The 19,858-nt window shown below is 36.6% G+C and overlaps 1 protein-coding gene across 3 annotated transcripts; it reads left to right on the top strand.

Moving 5' to 3' along the window:
* Positions 1-413: 413 nt before the first annotated feature.
* Positions 414-17,486, top strand: LOC106979650 (putative P2Y purinoceptor 10). Of its 3 annotated transcripts, none has more exons than XM_053202522.1 (3): positions 414-559; positions 13,833-13,865; positions 15,825-17,486. In XM_053202522.1, exons 1-3 carry the CDS (start codon positions 429-431, stop codon positions 16,861-16,863), a joined length of 1,203 nt encoding a protein of 400 aa, XP_053058497.1. In that variant the 5' UTR covers positions 414-428; the 3' UTR covers positions 16,864-17,486. The 3 variants fall into 3 exon arrangements, with proteins under 3 accessions (XP_053058497.1, XP_014933052.3, XP_053058496.1); XM_053202521.1 differs by having other exon boundaries at positions 439-559; positions 13,686-13,865; XM_015077566.3 differs by lacking the exon at positions 13,833-13,865.
* Positions 17,487-19,858: the final 2,372 nt, after the last annotated feature.

Below are 19,858 nucleotides of genomic sequence, written 5' to 3' on the forward strand. Positions count from 1 at the left end.
ACATTAGGTTTTAAGCCTTGAGATGAGAGGTTGAGGGAAAAGCACTCCATGTGGAGGGAACCTTTTAAGCAAAAGTACTTCAACTGCTGTTCTTAAGGTTTTTTCACCTTATGTCCTCAGGCTTGAAGGAGTTGCAGCTTTCTTTTTCTAAAGTAAACTCTCTTCAAATTTTGCACCAAAATCCTATCTTTCCATGGAGATTCTAATGAGACAGATAGACATGTGAGTTGTGTTGGAAAGAGATAGGGTGAGGGACAGTAAGGAAGGCTGTATGCAGCTATGGTTTGATTTTGTACAGGCTTTGACTCCATACTCTTTGAATTTATCTGTTAAATGAAATAAAAATGAAATAAAACTTAAGTACTGTCATCTGCTCAAGGGACTTACCTTTGGTCTGTACAAATAAGGTTTCTGTGGTGAGACACCAAATGAACTCAACTTCCTCTTTCAACAACAAATTTTTCAGTTATCAGCAGAATCTGTGCCGCCCAGAGTTAGGCTTTTTCACTCCCAACTCCCTGCAAAGAAACAGGAGTGCTAATCCCGACAAGGCTCCAGGGTAAGTTACAGCCTAGTATCTTGGAATTGGTGGTTCCATGTGGGAATATTGGTGAGGGCATGAAGATCCAGGATAGAGACAGATGTGGGACCAGTGTCCAACGTGAAAATGGCCACTGGTTTCTCATTTCAAATTTCTTACAGCAAGATCAATCGTGCTTGCCCTTGAGCCTGACTAGAGTACAAAGTCAGGGGTAACGCTATCAAGTACCCCACCATTCTTGAGGAGCATGGAGTATGTGATGCAGCTCACTTTTTGCTAAGGGCTCTGTGGTTCTCCATCAACCAGGGAAGAGAGCACAAAGTGTTGAGAAAACTGTGTTAAGTGAGACTCATTGAGACAACTTGACATTTTAAACTCAAAAAAGAGTATTTGAATATTTGTTTTGTGTAATTTATACAATTTCATAATAAAAAAAGTTTTATGTATTAGGTCCTTATTTTGTTAAGTTTAGTTTTTCATATACAGAAATAGCAAGTTTTTTCATGATAGAAGGAAAGAAAGATCATGGACTTTGGAATTGAAAGAACTCTTAATGATTCAAATCTTTCATAATACAGATGGGAAAACTGAGAGTCAGTGAAATAAAGACACTTGATTTCGGATAAATGTGAAAGTAAATACACATGATTTCAGAGTGTGCTCAGGGATGTTTCTTAATCCTTTAAAAGTTGCTTTGTTAACTCTAGCCCTTCTGTATAGAAGAACCCAAAGGAGAGGCACCTATCTTTTAAGTGATTATTGTTCTTATTACTCTGAGTAGTAGAAACCTCTTTGGTTCTGAGCCAAGATGACTGAGTCAAAAAGAAACTTCTACTGGGGAGTCCTTAAGGGTGGATTGTGCCATGCTTTTTGGTACCAGGATCATTGTGGATAGAATAATAAACTTTGTTGTGCTTTTGGTGGGGAGTAGTCTCAATCCCTAAGTCCTGTCAGTGGGAACATTTTTATTTTGATTGCTTAAATGGATGGAGGGTGTCACTGCCATTTCTATTAATTGAGTAGCTTATCATTTAGCAATTGTTACACAGTAAAATTATTCAGTGCTGAAATAGATGATATGCTGGTATACTGAGGTGGAAAAAGGCCTGAACTAAGAATCAGGTAATGCATTCAAGGTAATGGTCTTTGCCATGATTCTTGTTGAACACAGGTCCTCCTTTGGTTAAAAGCAGTTCTTATTGGGGTTCAACTAGGAAAGTTGTTAATTCATGTTGTACAGACTGCTCAAACCCTGGAAGTGGTGGAGCATAAGACTGAAAAATGGGTGATCATACTTCTGGGTGATTTCTGTTGGCTTTTCATGGCTAGTTATGTTGGGATAACTCAACTGGTACCATAATAGGCAGGGAAGTCTATACCCTTCAGTCACAGCTCAAGCAAAGAGGACAGAGCTGTCTATTGCAAAACCACTCTAAGAGGCCCAACAATCAGGACAATGACTGGCAGAGAGTCTGCTTTACTTAAAAACTTTTGGTCAAGAAGTCTACTTACATTGAGGTCAAATTATTTTGCAAGGAAGTTTTTACTTAGTATTGGTTTGCATGCATCACAGGAGGAGTGATGGAGTAGGTGGATCAATAAACACAGAATCAAAAAGACTTGGTCCTAACTCAAGTTCTGCCAATGACTTGCTGCGTGGCCTTGGGCAAGTTGCTTCATTTGTGTAGGTCTCAATATTCTCACTTGTAATAAAGGCAAGAGCTTAGAACAGATGGTCTTTACTTTCCTTCATAACAATGCAATGATTTGACTCTAGGCTCCTAGGTACCTGAGAAAAGTGACATATCATTAAGTGGTAAATAATAGGGCCGTAACATGAAAATTTCATTAGAGGGGACTTTCTGGAAATATAATCTAGATCATAAATGAAACCCAGTAAACTTTGTCAAGGACCATTATATTTCATTCAGAATAATGTTATTGTGAGAACTTCAACTTTTAGACCACAGGCAAATTTTTTGTAATTAATTTCCTTTTTAAATGAAAAACACAAACAACAAACAAGCGAACTAGGCCTGAAATCTGACTTCCACAATGATATTGTCACCCAATCAGTATTACTCAATCTTTTAAGACCAAAGTATCCTTTGAGAAACATAAAAATGTCACTACAAGGTTATGGACTTCCGTCCCTAGGAACCAGACCCTGGACTCTTAGAGATGTTTTTTTTTTTTAATTTTTTTTAACGTTTTATTTATTTTTGAGACAGGGAGAGACAGAGCATGAACAGGGGAGGGTCAGAGAGAGGGAGACACAGAATCTGAAACAGGGTCCAGGCTCTGAGCTGTCAGCACAGAGCCCAACCAGAGCTCGAACTCACGGACCGTGACATCATGACCTGAGCCGAAGTCCGCCGCTTAACTGAAGTCCGCTGCTTAACCGACTGAGCCACGCAGGCGCCCCAATGGACTCCTAGAAAAACCTGCCCCTTTACACTGACATTTTCCAAATACTGCATGCTCAACAGCCACGAATATTGTGTAGATCTGTATTTTCAACAGTTTGTATTTTAAGAACAATGATTTTGATTTACAAATATATTTACTATAATAAGGGATATTCTTTTTTAAAATAACACATGCTTTCCAGCCTTCTACTTTAAGAAATTTTATTTTAGCTCTGTTAGCCGTCTCTCACAACTATACATTTTTGGGGATTTTCTAAACCCATAAAAGTACAGTATCTAACCAAGAACCCATGGAGATTACTTTCTATACAAGTGAAGGGGAAATGAACTACCATTTATTTAATGTCTACTGTGTACCAGACATGGAAATAGGTCATTTCATGTACATTTTCCATTTAATCTTCACAACAATCTATGTTGCAGGGACTATGATCTTACTTTTATAAATGAAGAAACTGAAGCCCACGAATATGAATTAAGACATTTCAGGCTAGTCAGCTGATAACTGAGTTAAGATATGACCCTAGTTCTGCCCAAAGAACCTGATTCCTGCTACCTCCAAAATACTGCAACTGCAAAAAATGATATATAGTTAAGCATCTTTCCCAAATGATTAAAAATATAATACAGATGCATGAATGACAGTTAAATTCAAACATTTAAGATTTGTTTGTCAATAGTGTAGTTACTTTAATTCATTTTAGGGATGAAAATAATTTTCACTTCTTCTAATTTATAGAAAAAAATGTCTAGACTTACAGGATATATACAAAGCTTAGTGTTTCTGATGTCAAGTGGGTAATTTAGAGTTGATTCTAATCAATTCAGGAGATAACAGGGTTCCAAATTCAAGTTATTCTTCTTCAGCTGTGATTGTGAGTGATTGAACAAAGGACACCATGGTCATATGGGTCAGACTGGCATAGGTAATAAATGTGAGACTTTTAAGGTTTAAAGAAGGAAAAGGTAAAGTAAGACAAAGCAAGTTAGGTTTCCAAGTGGCTTGTAAAGGTTGCCCCCTAGAGAATGGGAGGGAACCCCCTTCAGAAACCATTCCTTATTTAATTTTCCCTTGTTCTCCAAAGATGGCAACCTCACATACTGGCCCTATTGTCAAAGAAAATAGAAGAAACAAATTTTATAAACATGCTCACTTAACAGTATTAGTGACTTAATGATAAGGGGTGGAAAGAGGGGGAGGACTGAAACAGTGAAGATTTGTAGTGTTGTACAGGAAGAGCAGTCACCTTAGTACTGGAAACCTTGGTTTCACTCTCCTCACTCTGCTACATGCTAACTTTATGTATTCAGGTAAATAAGGTCATTTCTCTGAGCCTCATTTTTCTGATCCTTAAGATAGACATAATATTCACTGACCAGGTTATTCACAACCTATACCTTTACTAATGATTAACAGCAATTATTGGTGCAATAATGGTTTGCAAAGTATAAATCAGTAGGTGGGTTGAGATGGTGGTTGCTGCATTAATGATGACAGTGGCAGTGCTGGTAGTATTATTTAGATACAGGGGTTGAGAGGAACCATGCTCATAAAATCATGGCAAGTTAGTAAAATCATGGCAAGTTAGGGCTGGAAGGGAGTTAAAATCATCCAGTTCAAATTGTCATATTTTAATAATGAAGGAAATGAAAACCACAGAAAGGAAAAAACTTAGCAGGGCAACACAAAGAACATTTGAATAGTTACTAGGACCCACATATCTTAGCTCCAAATCCAGTGCTCTTTTTCAATATATACTACTGCTTTTAAGTCTTTCCCAATCTAGGGCAAATATTGTCACATTCATATCACTACTGTTATAAAGAAACTGTTCTAGTACTCTATTCACAGATCTATTATGGTTTGGGTTCATAGGCAAATCTTCATAAAGATCCCTCGTTTTGATGCAATACTATGATGACACCTGGTGGGCAGTCATTTGCCATCTATGCATAGATATTAAAAAAAAAAGCACTAGAACTAGAATTGAGAATAACAGCCTTATATATTTGATGGGCACTCTTATTCATAGAAATGCCACTTAAAATATCTTTTTGTTTGTGAAAAAAGTTGTATTATAATTTTAGCTTTCTTTGCTCATAAATTACATTTACAACTGAAATCATAATAGCTGTGACTTTAATAAACTTAATCCTGTTGAGCCTACATTTTCTGATCTCTAAAAGGTATAATAGCAATTAACTCAGAGCTCTTACAAGGATGAGGTAACATGAATAGCACTTGGATAGTGACTGACAGGATGCATGCGAAAACTTCTTGGATTTAGCATTTCACTGAAACTTAGAAGTCTGGTATGAATTCTGATGACATAATAATATAAGTTACATTGGCTCTACCATTGTGAAACCACAGCATGGAGATGGTTGGGATGCAAAACTACTTTTGGTTACATGTTATTGGCAGCTCCTAAGTTTTTGGACTCAGCTCCATTGAGTTATATTTAAAGACCCAACATACCTTTATGTTCTGAGACAACAGACCATTTCTCTTCATTTCCATAAAAAGAATGTTTAATGACCATATTCTTACTTAAGCTTAAAATCCTGTTGGATTTTAAATAAAAATCCAGAATTGCACGCTTTGGAACTCTCAGATGTCCATCTTTATTAGACTCTAACCTTATTTTCCTTGCTTTGACCATGTATTCAGTAGTAGAGGAGACCATAACTATGCCTATTCTCCATACTCTTGTCTTTACAAACCAATGTGTATAAACTTATTGCATACCTAACCGTCTGCTAAGAAAAGTGAATAACATAAAAGTCTAAGATACAGAGTCCTCCCTCAGAAAGACTACATTCTTATAGTGCAGGCTATAAGTCCTTATAAGGGTATTATAAATGTACAAAGGAGGAAGTCAGAATAGGGTTTCCCAGTGCATGGGAAAGATTAGAGTTGAGAGAGAGTAAAATATTGACCTTTGAGATAAAATCCAGGAAGAAAGTTCCCGTTAAAGTTTAGCTTCTATCATCATATTCCTCTTTCAAGAGAAGAGGCATCTGTCATCATGGTCCTGGATTTTGGTTTAAGCAGCATGTACCTTGGACATAGCACTGCACACTGGAGTGACCAAGGGCATTTACTTCTATAATGCTGGTATTGGAGGCACTAAAAATTCTGTTCTTATTTCTAAGTGGTTCACAACTACAGAGCTAAGGGCTGAAGTATATGCTGAGGATGTGGCATTTTCACAGGTTATAATTTACCTGGAATTTATTGTCAGTGTGGTTTTGGTTAGATGACTTGATTATGCAACAACAATGAGATTAAGCCCTTGGGATTAATCCCTACATGGGCCGGTTAACAGCAATTGGTTTACTAGTGCTATATGTTTAGCCTTATTATAGAGTTAGAAAGATAAATTTGTTTAAATTTATTTAACAAATAAATTTAGTTTATTAGATTCCAACCTTATTTTCCTTGCTTTGACCATATATTCAGTAGTAGAAGAGACCATAACTGTGCCTATTCTCCATAATCTTGTCTTTACAAACCAATGTGTATAAACTTATTGCATGCCTAACCGTCTGTGTGGAGAGATTCATAAATAGTTACACAATATAAGAGTTGTTACAAAGCAGTATATTTTTTCAGTCAAAATATTGACTTAATGACTATGTGCCAATCATTCTGCTGGATTCTGGAGATTTAAAAATGATTAATATGTGGTTTTAGTCTTCAAAATTCTCATGGTTTAGTAGAAATACAGAAAAAAATGGAAACATTTGATATAATGCAATGAGTGTATTATTAAAGCAATTCCTATGGTGACATGGTAGCCAAAATTTGCATTTTTATACATCATTTTGATACCATAGTAGATAATAGTAGATAATAATTTTTAACAGGGCAGTCCTTGAGGGAGTTAGATCAGTTAATGAATGTTTCAATAATCCAGAGAAAGAAGAGAGAGTGTGACAGGGAGGGAGAGAAAACTTGGTTGACTGAAAGAGAGAGAAAGACTCTAGGATTATTCTAAGAATTCTGATAGATAGTGGTGTATAAGTAAACGTTCAGGGAATATGATGACTTTTTTTTTTTGGACATACTCATTTTGAGATGCCTGGGAGACATTCATATGTGAATTTTCAGCTGGATGCTGGACAAAATGGGTTTATATCTTAGGATAGGCCAGTCCTGGACATAGAGATATGAAAGTCATCAGAATATGGGTGGTAACTTAAGCCATTAAAGTAGGTGATGTTACTCAGCATTAAGGTAATGAATAAGAAGAGAAGAGGCAGACCTAGGGAAAGCAAATGGTTGAAGGATGTGAAAAAATTAAATAAACCATGACGGAAACTCAGTGTAAATGAACAAGAAGTTAAGAGAATTAAGAAATCATTGTTTGAAAGCCAAAGGAAGAGAACTTTGCAAAAAGATGGAAGTGGTCAGACTGTATCAAGGGCAGCAAAGAAGCCCTGCATGATTTAGCAATGTGGTGGTCACTTGTCACTTTTGCTAAAGCAGTTTCAGTGAGGTTCTGAGGGCATATACACCACCTTCGAGTGCATAAAGAATGGATATAAAGTGAGGAAAGGAAACAACAAGCGTAAACAACTATTATGAGTTTATTTTAAAAGATTAAAAAAGTAACAAATAGCTAGAATAAGATGCATATAGAAGAGAAGAATTATTTTGGGGGTTGGTGAGACTTGATAACACAGATCTAACTGAGAGTGGAGGAAAGGATGATGATCTAGAATAAATGGGAGCAATTAATGAAAGAGGATCTTGAGAGATATAAAATGAATTAAATTTTTAACGTTTATTTACTTTTGACGGGGGCTCAAGGGACAGAGAGAGAGGGAGACACAGAGTCCAAAACAGGCTTCAGACTCTGAACTGTCATCATAGAGCCCGAGGTGGGGCTCGAACTCATGAACCATGAGATCATGACCTGAGCCCAAGTCAGATGCTTAACTGACTGAGCCACCTAGGCACCCCTAAAATGAATTGAGAGCATGGTAATTCATCTTGAGCAACAAGAAAAGTAGCTGTGTTTGGAAGTAAGAAAGATGCAGTTGTATATAAGATTATGTGTTGGGAGGAGACAGTAGATGAAATTGAGTTTCTTCTCATCCAACAACCTCAACGTTGTCTGTGATTTAAGAAGACTCTGCTGAACAGTTTGTGGGAATGCAAACTGGTGCAGCCACTCTGGAAAACAACATGGAGGTTTCTCAAAAAGTTTTTTTTTTTAACTACCTTATGACCCAGCAATTGCATTAGTAGATATTTACCCAAAGAATAAAAAAATAATTCAAAGGGATATATGTTTACAGATGTTTACAGCAAAATTATCTACCATAGCCTAATTATGGAAACAGCCCAAATGTTCATCGACTCATGAATGGATAAAGAAGTGGCATATATAATATATAATATATATATATATATATATATATATATATATATATATATATAAAATGGAATATTACTCAGCTATAAAAATAGAATGAAATCTTTCCATTTGCAATGATATGAATGGAGTTAGAGAGTATAATGCCAATCAAAATAAGTCAGTCAGAGAAAAACAAATACCATATGATTTCACTCATATGTAGAATTTAAGAAACAAATGAGCAAAGGGAACAAAAGAGAGAGGCAAAACAAAAAAAAGACTGGGTATTGTATGGAAGTGTTGAATCACTATACTGTACACCTGAAACTAATATTACACTTTGTTAACGAACTTGAATTTAAATAAAAACCTTAACAAAGTCTCTGCCGGGAAAGGTGGTAGATGGGAGAGTAGGAGAGAAGAAACTTTAGTAAAGTTGTGAAGCTGTTGAATGGCCACCATGGAAATGAAAGAAGATAGTAATCACTGGTGTGCAAAGAAAGGCTGAAGCAAAAAGTCTTAGGCTAGAGTCATAAATTTCTAGTTTTTGCACTCCAAATAGATCCTAGTATTTTTAATAGGAGCATTCAGCAGATTGGATAGTAAAAAAAGAACACGCAAAAAAGAGCAAGCATTCTCTTGCTCTCATACAGCAAGAGAATGGTGAATAAGGAAGTTGAGGTTTTTTGTGTAAGAGTAGTTGGTTTGACCATTTAATCTAGGCTCAGTAAGGAAGGAAGTAAGATAAGGGAGGGTGCTAGGTTGGCCATCAGAAATGGAGGGATTTAAATATTTAAGGTCTCTGGGAGTGTATGATGCATGCTAGTATGGTACAATTTGCAGTGAAACTTAATAATTATACTGTTGATGAGTCAAGAATTGAAAAGGCTAGCCAGAGAGTACAAATTTGAAAAGTCCCAGGATAAGGAAGAGGTGAATTGGCTCAGATTGTCAGGAGAGGTGAATGCTATGTGCTACTAATCTGAAAGGGCTTTGGAAAAGCGCAAAACTGTGATATCTCTTTCTAAAATTTCACACATTCTATAACTGAATTTATCTTTGAATCCTCAAACAATGTCCCAAACTGGTCAATTCCATAACTGAATTTTACTTGAAATTCTAATATTCCTGCCATAACAAGTTCAGAGTTGTTGTTTTCACCTCAACTGTTGTACTAATAAGGTGATCAACTATACTGTTCGCCTTGCACTTTCACAGTTTTAGCCCTGAAAATCCTGTCTCAGGAAACCCTCAGTCTTAGGTAAACCAAACTGTTGGTCACTCTACAAATTCCCAACTGATACGGATTTCCTGTCTGACATGGCCCATCTTTCCAATCCATTTCTACACTTTTGCCAGAGTGATTATTTTAAAACATTAGTATGGTAATATGACTGTCTTCCCAGAATCCTTTAGAGATTTTTGCTAAAACTCTCCATGATTGGGTTGCATCTACCTTTTTAGTCTCTTTTCCCTTCTACTCCCTTCTCCCATTCTCACCTCTCATTCCACCTTCCCTACCATCTCACTGTTTTTCAGATGGACTAGGACACCTATTATTGCTACCTATGTCATTTATTTTTATAGTTTGGGATGTTTGAATTCTATTTATTCATTGCTGGAATTCTTCCCCCATCCTTTCTTCTCCTGTACCCTGCCCACCCAAATTGTTTGTTGAAAATGGACTTTAATCTTTAAGTTGAACATCCAATCCTCTTCTGTGCAAGATTAGTTTCTACTCCCACAAAAACTTCTTTGTTTTCTCTTTCATGGCATGTTTCAAAAATCTATTATGGCTAGTTATTCTTATGTCTATCTCTCTTAAATAACTGTAAACATTTTGAGAACAACAGTCATGCACTACATTTCTCTGAAATTTCCCACCTCAATCTACCATTATTAGCAATTAGCATATTGGATATACTCATAGCAGAATTTTAATTTGCTGTATGAAGTCATAAATTTCTGAATCCCAGATGAATAGTATTGGTAATACCCAGTGCAGGCTTTCTTGAAGAGATGAAACTTCACCAAAGCCTTAAAAGGGTATTAGGATTAAAAAAAATAGTGTATAAATCAGGCAAAGTACGTTAACTTTATCTCTTCCTCAGTCACCATCTCTATTTTTCTTTCCAACCCTGTTCCTAAAGAGATCAATAAGAAAATGCAGATGGCATGCCACAAGTGCTATTTCTTCTGGCTTGAGGTGCTCTATCTCTCAGAATTCAAAAAGAAATCAGCCTGATATGGTAGAAAGAGCATTGAGTAAGAGGCCTACAAGTTTGGCCTCTGGTCTCACTTTCACCATATTCTTACCCTGTGAGCTTGAAGTGGGTATTTAATTGTTCTTAAATTCATCTCATTGTCAGTTAAACACTATGGTAAGGGTATTACTGGTATCTGTCTCACTTATTTCATAGGGATGATGCTATGATAATATGAGAATTTGTTATCACCTATGTAATTTACTGCAGTTCTTGTGATGCACTGATTATGATGTTGGAGATTTTAAAAATATTTCCCCCACCAGACCAGAAGTTTCTCAGAGACACAGAGCAGAAGGTTCTTAGGGACAGAGATTATGGCAGATAATTCTGTATTCTCCACAGAACCTAGCACAAAGTTTATAAGATTTTGTTAATTAAATATATATTGATTAAGCAGCCAGAGTTCTCAAAAATCTATGGAAAAAATAGAGTTATTTTCCCTTTATGCTTAGTTTTAATGAGTGGAGAGCTTTGGGGATTGCAGATGCACCCTCACTCTCCTTTTAGTTCCTATGCATAGGTGGGTAGGAAGTTATTTGCTGATTAGATGAGGCAGTTTTACCCTTTGCAGAATGACAGCCTAGAAACATAAAGGGTTACAATATTTTTAGAAGTAGACCACAAGTACTAGCTTCTTTCTGAGGTCCAGATAATGCTTTTAATGATACTCTGAGAACTTGGGTGGTACTGGTTCATACCCATAGGATATGTCTGACCACTTGTGATTTCTAAATTAATTAGTTTGCTTCTCTGTCAACCTTCTACAGGTATGAATTTTCTGAATTGAAAAGGATAGGTGCAAGGTATGTTGATGATAATAACCCAAATCAAAAAAACATCCTAGGGAAATCAGGCAGCAGAAATGTATTAGTTGACATATCTGAGTTTGCATTTTTGCTTGAGGCTTCCAAATAAGGACTTTAAGCTGCTCTGTAGTAAGCTGCTCTGGCTATATGGTGATTAACATAGCAGATGTTGTTATGGCACCAGTGAAGCTAATGGCACAGTGGATGAAAAAGCCAATAGACAAGTAAACAAACATTTAAATTACAAATGTTGATGCTATGAAGAGAAGGAACAGAGAGTTTGAGTATATAATGATGTGCAAGACTGCCTAGATAGTATTGGCAGTGGCGGTCTCTGATCTGAAAACTGAGATTAAAAGCAACCAGGCATGAAAATCTTGAGGGATATAGTCGCAGACAGAAGAAATATATGTAGAGGGTGTTGTCAGAAAAAAAAAGTTTGGCTTGTTCTAGAAACTGAAAACATCTCAGTGTAGTTAAAATATAGAGAATGAGTAAGAGAATGGAACAAAGTGATGTTGAAGGGCACAGGAGACATATTAGCTATGGCCTTTAGGCCATGGTGAGAAGTTTGGCTTTCATACAATGGAAAGCCAGCAAAGAATTTTATGGAGGAGAATGACATATATCAAAGAAAGTTTGTTTGGGCCACCGTATAGAAAGTGTTAGAAGAGGTTAGTAAGTTCCAGGACAAAGGTAAGAGAGTGTGAAAACAAGCATAGGCTCTAATTCTAATACCCTACCTCTATACTATGTAAGTTTTGTGACTGGCAAAACTTATTTAACTTCTTTTCATCTCAGTTTCCTCATCAGTAATATGGAAATAATCATAGGGCTGCAATGAGGACTAATGAGATAATATGTGAAGAGTGCTTAGCCTGCAAATAAATGGTAGCTTTCAGTAAATCATGGCCAAAATTAATATTAGTGTTATACACAGTATGGAGAATGGACTTCAGGGGGCTAAGACTGAAGTGCAGGGAGTCTGGTAAATCAATCTGTTTTAGTAGTCAAGAGGAATGATGACAGTAGTGTAGATTAGGATGGCAACAGTGGAAGTGTAGATGGATTGTACAGATTTTTACATGGGAGAATCACCCCATTTTCTGATTGGATATGGAGGAAATATAGTGATATGGGTTGGATAAATCCCTACTCTCCAGGTTGAGTGTCTGGGAGGAGAGTCAAGGCGCTTACTGAGAAGGGGAATTCAGACACAGGAGTGAATCACCAATCTTATACATTTTTCTGAGACAGGAAACAAAGATATGTGTAGGTGGAAGGGGAGAAAAATTGACAACAGAGGTAGCACAAGCCACCTGGAAATAGTCAACAACAGGGCTAGAACCAAAGAGAAACAGAGACAGTGGCAAGAGCAGAGACAAAGGAACACACTCCAACTTTAGCCCTTCCATTCAGCATTTTTCTGTGAGCGGCTTCTTAGCTTGTTCTCCTTTCTTAAATTTCAGAAGTGTCACAGATTGTCCACAGCAAGCTAAATGTCCCCTGAGAGAGCTTATATTTCTGTCCTGCCCAAAACAAATCCCCCCAGCTTCACCTTGGGAATTTTACATTTAATTGTCACCAGATTTGGGGCAAAACCATCCTATCTTCCCTTCAGTCTAGACAAGAGATTTTGGAAAGCAGACCATGCAAATCTCTAAGCTCACATTAAACTGAATTGCAAAGGCATAAAAACCCACAGAAAAAAGAAGGTGTGAATTTGATCTCTAGTTTGCTGTTCTGGCTTAAGAGGTTTCTGTTATTTAACACAGAGGTGTGAATAGAACATCCCCCTTTAGTAAGTGAAACTTTCTACACCAGTGAAGCAGGAACAAATACCCAGGTCTATAAAGTACAAAAGTGGAAGTGTGACTTGGGTGGGTGTGAGATGTTCTCAGTTCTTGGAACTGTAGTGCACGTTATGCATCTTCCCTTGCTTTCTCACAGTTTTTGTACGGATAATAGATAATAGTAGAAACATTGCCAATAATGAAATCAAAGTGGTTGTTGAGGATGGATGGGTGTTATATGTGGGGAAAAGTGTTTTGTTATATCTTATTAGCCTAATTAAAGTAATCCTAGTGTTATAATATTATGAAGTCTTACTATGGAATTAGAAAGGTTCTTCTATAATGTACCCTCCAGATGTCATAAGCCCCATTCTATTAAGTAGTCCCTCCTAAGCAAGGAGAAGCAAGTGGTGTAGTAGAAATAGCATAGACTTTGGAGAAAGTAAGGCAAAATAGTATAATCCCATTTTTACTATTTTCTAGGTTTGTTACCTCAGAAAATTTACTGCATCTTTCTGAACCTCAATTACCTCATCTCTCATCTGCACATGAGAGTAATAATAGTACTTACCTCTTATGATGGCTGTGAGAATGACATTGGATAAATTCATGTGAAAAATTTCATTGCAGATTCTGGAGTGCATTGATGATAGTCACATCATGGTAATTATTTCCTCTTTTCACCTGTGAACATCCTTCTACCTTCTGTTCAAAGTCATACATACATAAGCAAGATGACTGCATGACATTTCAGGAGATATCACAGGCCAAGTAGGGAGCATAAAATATTAAGGGAGGGAAAGTGAAAGTAATGGTAGAGTAATGGTAGCTCAGAATGTTGACTCTCTTTTATATGTGAATTAATTGTTTGGGGTTCTGTTTTTATTTGTGTATTTATTTATTTTTAATTTGTTAATGTTTATTTATTTTTGAGAAAGAGACAGAGTGAGAACAGGGGAAGGGCAGAGAGAGAGGGAGCCACCGAATCTGAAGCAGGCTCCAGGCTCTGAGCTGTCAACACAGGGGCCAATGCGGGGCTCAAACTAACGAACCCTGAGATCATACCCTGAGCCAAAATTGGTTGCTTAATGGACTGAGCCACCCAGGTGCTCTTGGGGTTTTGTTTTTAATTCAAATTTCTATTCCCTGCAATAAGACGTAAAATGATATAGGAAGTGATTTCTGCTCCTTATGAGGAGAATCTAAACTTTTGGTTTGTAAACTTACTTAAAACAGAAACAATTAAAAACAAAAGTGCTATTCCACCTAAGGAACAACTTCACTCCTTTATTTCTTCCACGTTTAGCTCTAATTGCAGTAAACATTCCTGCAATATGAACAGAAGCTATGTTTGTAAAATTTGTTTTGGAGAGGAAAACAAATGAAGAGAAGGATGTAAGGATATAAGTATTAGGCACCTTGTACTCCCATTTGAAGTCCCAGATCTTCTGTTTAGTAGCTTTGTGTCTCTAATAAACCTCTCTTTTGGCCTTACTTCTTCTACATGTATTATGTGAAGGCAGAATTAAATAATTTTAAAGGTTCTTTTCAGTGTAAAATTCTATAAAAGTGTTAAAGTAAAATACTGAAGTTGTTGCTTTCTTATTATTTGCAGGCAGCTTGCATAAATCCATGACCAGACCTTGGGAAGTCCTAAAGATTACTTTATATTCTCCATGTTCTACATATAACAAACAATAAAAACCTCACTGAAGCATAAAATAAGATTAAGGGAATTAAATTTTTAAAAACTTTATGGTGACTATTTGAATGAAATAAGTATTAAGTTTCAAATTGTTTCCAAAAAATGATTTTGTGGTCTATGTTGCTGGTTCCCTAATCAATGTTTACTGTGACTTTTGGATCATTTGCCATGTCCATGATGTTACTGCAGTACAGAATTCCTGGCAGAAAATTCCAGATCACATAAGGAGAATTCCTAGTTCAGCCTATAAATTCATGCATTAATGATATTTTTCATGTAAATTGGAATATACCCAAAGGCAAAAGAGAGAGAGAAAGAGATTTTAAGAAGTACCTATGCTATTGTGATAGAATAATAAGGAGGTAGTGTTCTCAAAGTTTTGAAACTTAGCCAGCATTAGCAATGCAAGCTTAAGTGGCAGGGCCATTTTCAAAGTGCTAGAGTACCAAGGTAGGAAGTCAGAACCCAATGGACCAGGTGGTAGACAAAAGAGAAGAAAGGGGACATAAACGGTGAGGTTGGATTTCTATCATTGCAATTGTAAATGAGTAAGCAGTATTCACATTAACCAGGCCTTGGGGCAAGAAAAATTTGGATACAAAAGGAATAGACTGAAATACCATACGTTATTTTTGTGGTGGTGAGACCACTAGAGTAAATATTTCAGGATGTCCTTGCCTGCAAGACACAATTTAGACAATCTCAAAGGTCAGTTTGGGGACAATTGCATGGTTTTCAAACTGATTCATTAGGTGACCTTGGATCATTTACATATCTTCCTTGAGCATCTGCTCTTTCATCTGTAAACAAGTCTTTTCTAATTTTAATATTCTGTTCTCTTTAAGTATAAAAAAAGAATCTGGGTGTTGGCTATAGAACTTATTAGTCATTATATTCTTTTTTTTTCTTTCATTAAGGAGGGATTATAATTCCACGGCTTACCTTGATGAGTATACTGAAATATTCAAGATGGGTAGCAACAGTACCAGCAATGCTGAGACTGACTGCAATGCTACTAATGTGACATTTCAGAACTCCCTTTATGCAACTACCTACATCCTCATATTCATCCCCGGTCTTTTGGCCAATAGTGCAGCCTTGTGGGTTCTGTGCCGCTTCATCAGCAAGAAAAATAAAGCCATCATTTTCATGATCAACCTCTCTGTGGCTGATCTTGCTCATGTGCTGTCCTTACCTCTCCGGATTTACTATTACATCAGCCACCACTGGCCCTTCCCGAAGGCCCTTTGCCTGCTGTGCTTCTACCTGAAGTATCTCAACATGTATGCCAGCATTTGTTTCCTGACGTGCATCAGCCTTCAGAGATGTTTTTTTCTCCTCCAGCCCTTTAGGGCCAGAGACTGGAAGCGTAGGTATGATGTAGGCATCAGTGCTGCCATCTGGATCATCGTGGGAACAGCCTGCTTGCCATTTCCCCTTCTGAGAAGCACCTACTCATCCAACAACAATCAGTCCTGTTTTGCTGATCTTGGTTACAAGAAAATGAATACTGTGGCTTTGGTTGGAATGATTACAGTTGCTGAGCTGGCAGGATTTGTGTTCCCAGTAGTTATCATTGCATGGTGTACCTGGAAAACTACTATATCCTTGAGGCAGCCACCAATGGCTTTCCAAGGAATCAGTGAGAGGCAGAAAGCACTGCGGATGGTTTTTATGTGTGCTGCAGTTTTTTTCATCTGCTTCACTCCTTATCATATTAACTTTATTTTTTACACTATGGTGAAGGAAACCATCATTAGCAGTTGTCCCATTGTCCAAAGCACACTGTATTTCCACCCCTTTTGTCTATGCCTTGCAAGTCTCTGTTGTCTTTTGGATCCCATTCTGTATTATTTCATGGCCTCAGAGTTTCGTGACCAACTATCTCGCCATGGCAACTCTGTGACCCGTTCCCGCCTTATGAGCAGGGAGAGTGGTTCATCAATGATTAGCTAAAAATAAAATACCTTTTCAATTGTGACTTTAGCTATGTTTTCTAGCTTTTTCCAAAGGCCAGAATGACCAGCCAGACAATTTGTTTAAGAAATTTGTGAACAATGGAAATTTTCTTTTGTGATAATTGTGGTCACAAGGATGTAATGGTGGAGGCAGTGTAAGAAATGTGGGAGAGGAAGGAAGGATAGAGTTTGCTTGTTTCCTCTTTGAAATTCAAAATACTTTCTTAGACCTAGATCAAGTTTTTACAGATGTTTTCAACCAAATGGAGATTGTATATTTTATCTTAAACATTACTTCAGTAAATATATTGTTAATAAGATACAATAAATACATGAATCTTTTCCAAGATATAAAAGTAAATTTCTATTATATTAAAACTTTTATTTGTGAATGAGAGTAAAATTCGTCAATCTTTTTAAGAGATAAATAAATGCACAGGCAAAGGGGGAGTGACAATTGAGGCAATGTGTGCATAAATTTCAGGGCCACAAACCTATTACTGAATAAAGGGCATAGAAATTTTTTCACTCACTAAAAATGTATTGGATACCTATTGTATTCTGGGTTACCAGAATTTCATGGGTACTTTCACAATTTAGCATCTCATCTGGTCCTTTTTTTTTTTTTAAAGTTTTAATGTTTATTCATTTTTGAGAGAGAGACAGAGTGTGAGTAGAGGAGAGGTGGGGGCAGGAGGGGGATACAGAATCTGAAGGCTCCAGGCTCCAGAATCTACAGGCTCCAGGCTCCGAGCTGTCAGCACAGAGCTCAACATGGACTCAAATCCACAAACCATGAGATCATGTCCTGAACCAAAGTCGGAGGCTTAACCAACTGAGCCACCAGCCTCCCCTCATCTGGACCTTCTAATAAATTTGTGGAAGTTTCCAATACAAGTGAATAAATAGAACCTCAGAGAGGTGAAATAACTTGCTTGAGTATAAACAGTGGTGAGCCAAAATTTTTTCCTGTATACACCATATATACTTAATTTATTCCTTCTATTTTTGTTGCTACTTTTACTAGCTCAATATTAAACTTTACGTTAAAGGTGAAGACACAGACCAAAGCTAAGCTGCATGAGACCAAGACCATTTCTACACATTTTGCTTGATATTATCTGAAAAGTCTGGATTATTGGTATGGCATATAATGCTTCAAGCTACAAAGTATCAAATGATAGATAGGTTGTTCTAATACTGTCCCAATCTACAGTCTTAATGACCAGGGATATGAGACACAAATAGCTCATTCTTTCCTACTACATATATTTTAGGTCTTAATGTATGTCATACAAAACCCATAAATAGATGAAATAAGGTTATAAAGCTGAGAGATATAGAAATTCCTTATATATGGGTTTTATCGGATATATCATTTGCAAATAACTTCTGCTATTCAGTACATTGCTTTTTTTGTTTTGTTTATGGTTTATTTCACTGTTCAAAATCTCTTTTATTTTCATGTAGTCCCAAGAGTTTATTTTGGTTTTTGTTTCCCTTGCCTTAGTTGACATATCTATAAAAATGTTGCTATGAGGGGGGTAGCCAAAAAAAAAAAAAAAGCTGAGAGATGAACATCTTGTGAAATTTAAATGTTTTGGGAACTTTTCGGAATGTTTGTCTTATTAAACATTACTATACAACACTCTGAACAAATTTATGTTTATTGAGAAAATTCTCGTGAGTAGAGCTCACAGAATTTTATTAGAAACCGAAAATATTATCATATAATAAATGAATGGGAGAGAAATATGTGTCCTCTTTCTGGCAATCTCCTTATCCTTATTTTTCTAGCAGTTATGTCTATTATTTCAGAGTCATTATGAGGGATTTGAATATAAGCAATCCTCAGCTTCTCAGGTTGTCATGTATGAAGCTCAATACATCCCTCTCATCATTTATGCCCCAAATTTAAATAACATAGTCACTTTGCATGGAAGGAAGAGAAGTGAAGTGGTTGTCTTCTTCAGAATATCCACGTGAACAGGCAGCTAAAGAAGAAGGAGGGAAAACTAAAAAAGGAGAAATTAAAAGAAAAAAGAACAAGGTTTCTAGGGAGGAAGAGAGTTCTATAATGATAAATTAATGAAACGAGTTTTCTTTTTTTAGTGTTTATTTTTGATGGAGAGAGAGACACAGAGATAGAGCAGGGGAGGGACATAGAGAGAGGGAGACACAGAATCCGAAGCACAGAGCCCGAAGCTGGGCTTGAACTCATGAACGGTGAGATCATGATCTGTGTGAAGTCGGGTGCTCAACCAACTGAGCCACCCAGGTGCCCCACTGAAACTGGTTTTCTTTTGCTTTATTAACCTACATCTGAAAGCACTGCTTAAAGAAGGTTTCCAGATAGGTTTGGAGTTAATGGACGCATTATCAGAATGACTGTCTAGGCAGTCCCACTCTAAGGACATTATTTGGAAAGGAAATTATGTGGAACTATACATCCTGCTGTTTGTGGAGAAAATGTATTTCAGTTCTAAATACTCACACCTACTTTGAAGTTGTTGACTAGAGATAGTACTTCAAACACGAGATTTGTGGACTTGTGGTCTAATTAATAAATGTATCTTTCCTTTGGCTACCATAAAAGTAGAATCTTTGGGTTTTGACATATGAATCCCTATTGTAGTGAGAGAGAAAAATATAACATTATAACAAAATATAACAAAATAAGGAATAACATTATCACAAAATATAACATTATAATAAAATATAACAAGATAAGGAATAACAATATAACAAAATAAGGAATGCTGGTTCTTGAATTTTGAAGGCCTGGATGCCTTTATTCAATGATGGTGGAAAGGTAAATGCTTGATCTTATGAGATAACAGCTCAATAAATCAGTGAGATTGCTTTAAGGTATTACAATGAACAACAGTCTTAACACTTATCTGTATACCTATTACAGAGACATCATGCAAGACAAATAGGACAGGAAAATATATCTCCTTGAATCAGCTTTTCAAGAAGTCACTATAAAAAGC

Source organism: Acinonyx jubatus, chromosome X (assembly GCF_027475565.1).
Source record: "Acinonyx jubatus isolate Ajub_Pintada_27869175 chromosome X, VMU_Ajub_asm_v1.0, whole genome shotgun sequence".
In the NCBI taxonomy this organism is placed as follows: Eukaryota; Metazoa; Chordata; class Mammalia; order Carnivora; family Felidae; genus Acinonyx; species Acinonyx jubatus.

Excerpts from the sequence above, each read along its gene's own strand:
- LOC106979650 (XM_053202522.1), top strand. The coding sequence starts at position 429 with ATGAACTCAACTTCCTCTTTCAACAACAAATTTTTCAGTTATCAGCAG. Across the intron at positions 560-13,832 it reads AATCCCGACAAGGCTCCAGG|ATTCTGGAGTGCATTGATGA; the intron begins GTAAGTTACAGC and ends ATTTCATTGCAG. Across the intron at positions 13,866-15,824 it reads TTGATGATAGTCACATCATG|GAGGGATTATAATTCCACGG; the intron begins GTAATTATTTCC and ends TCTTTCATTAAG.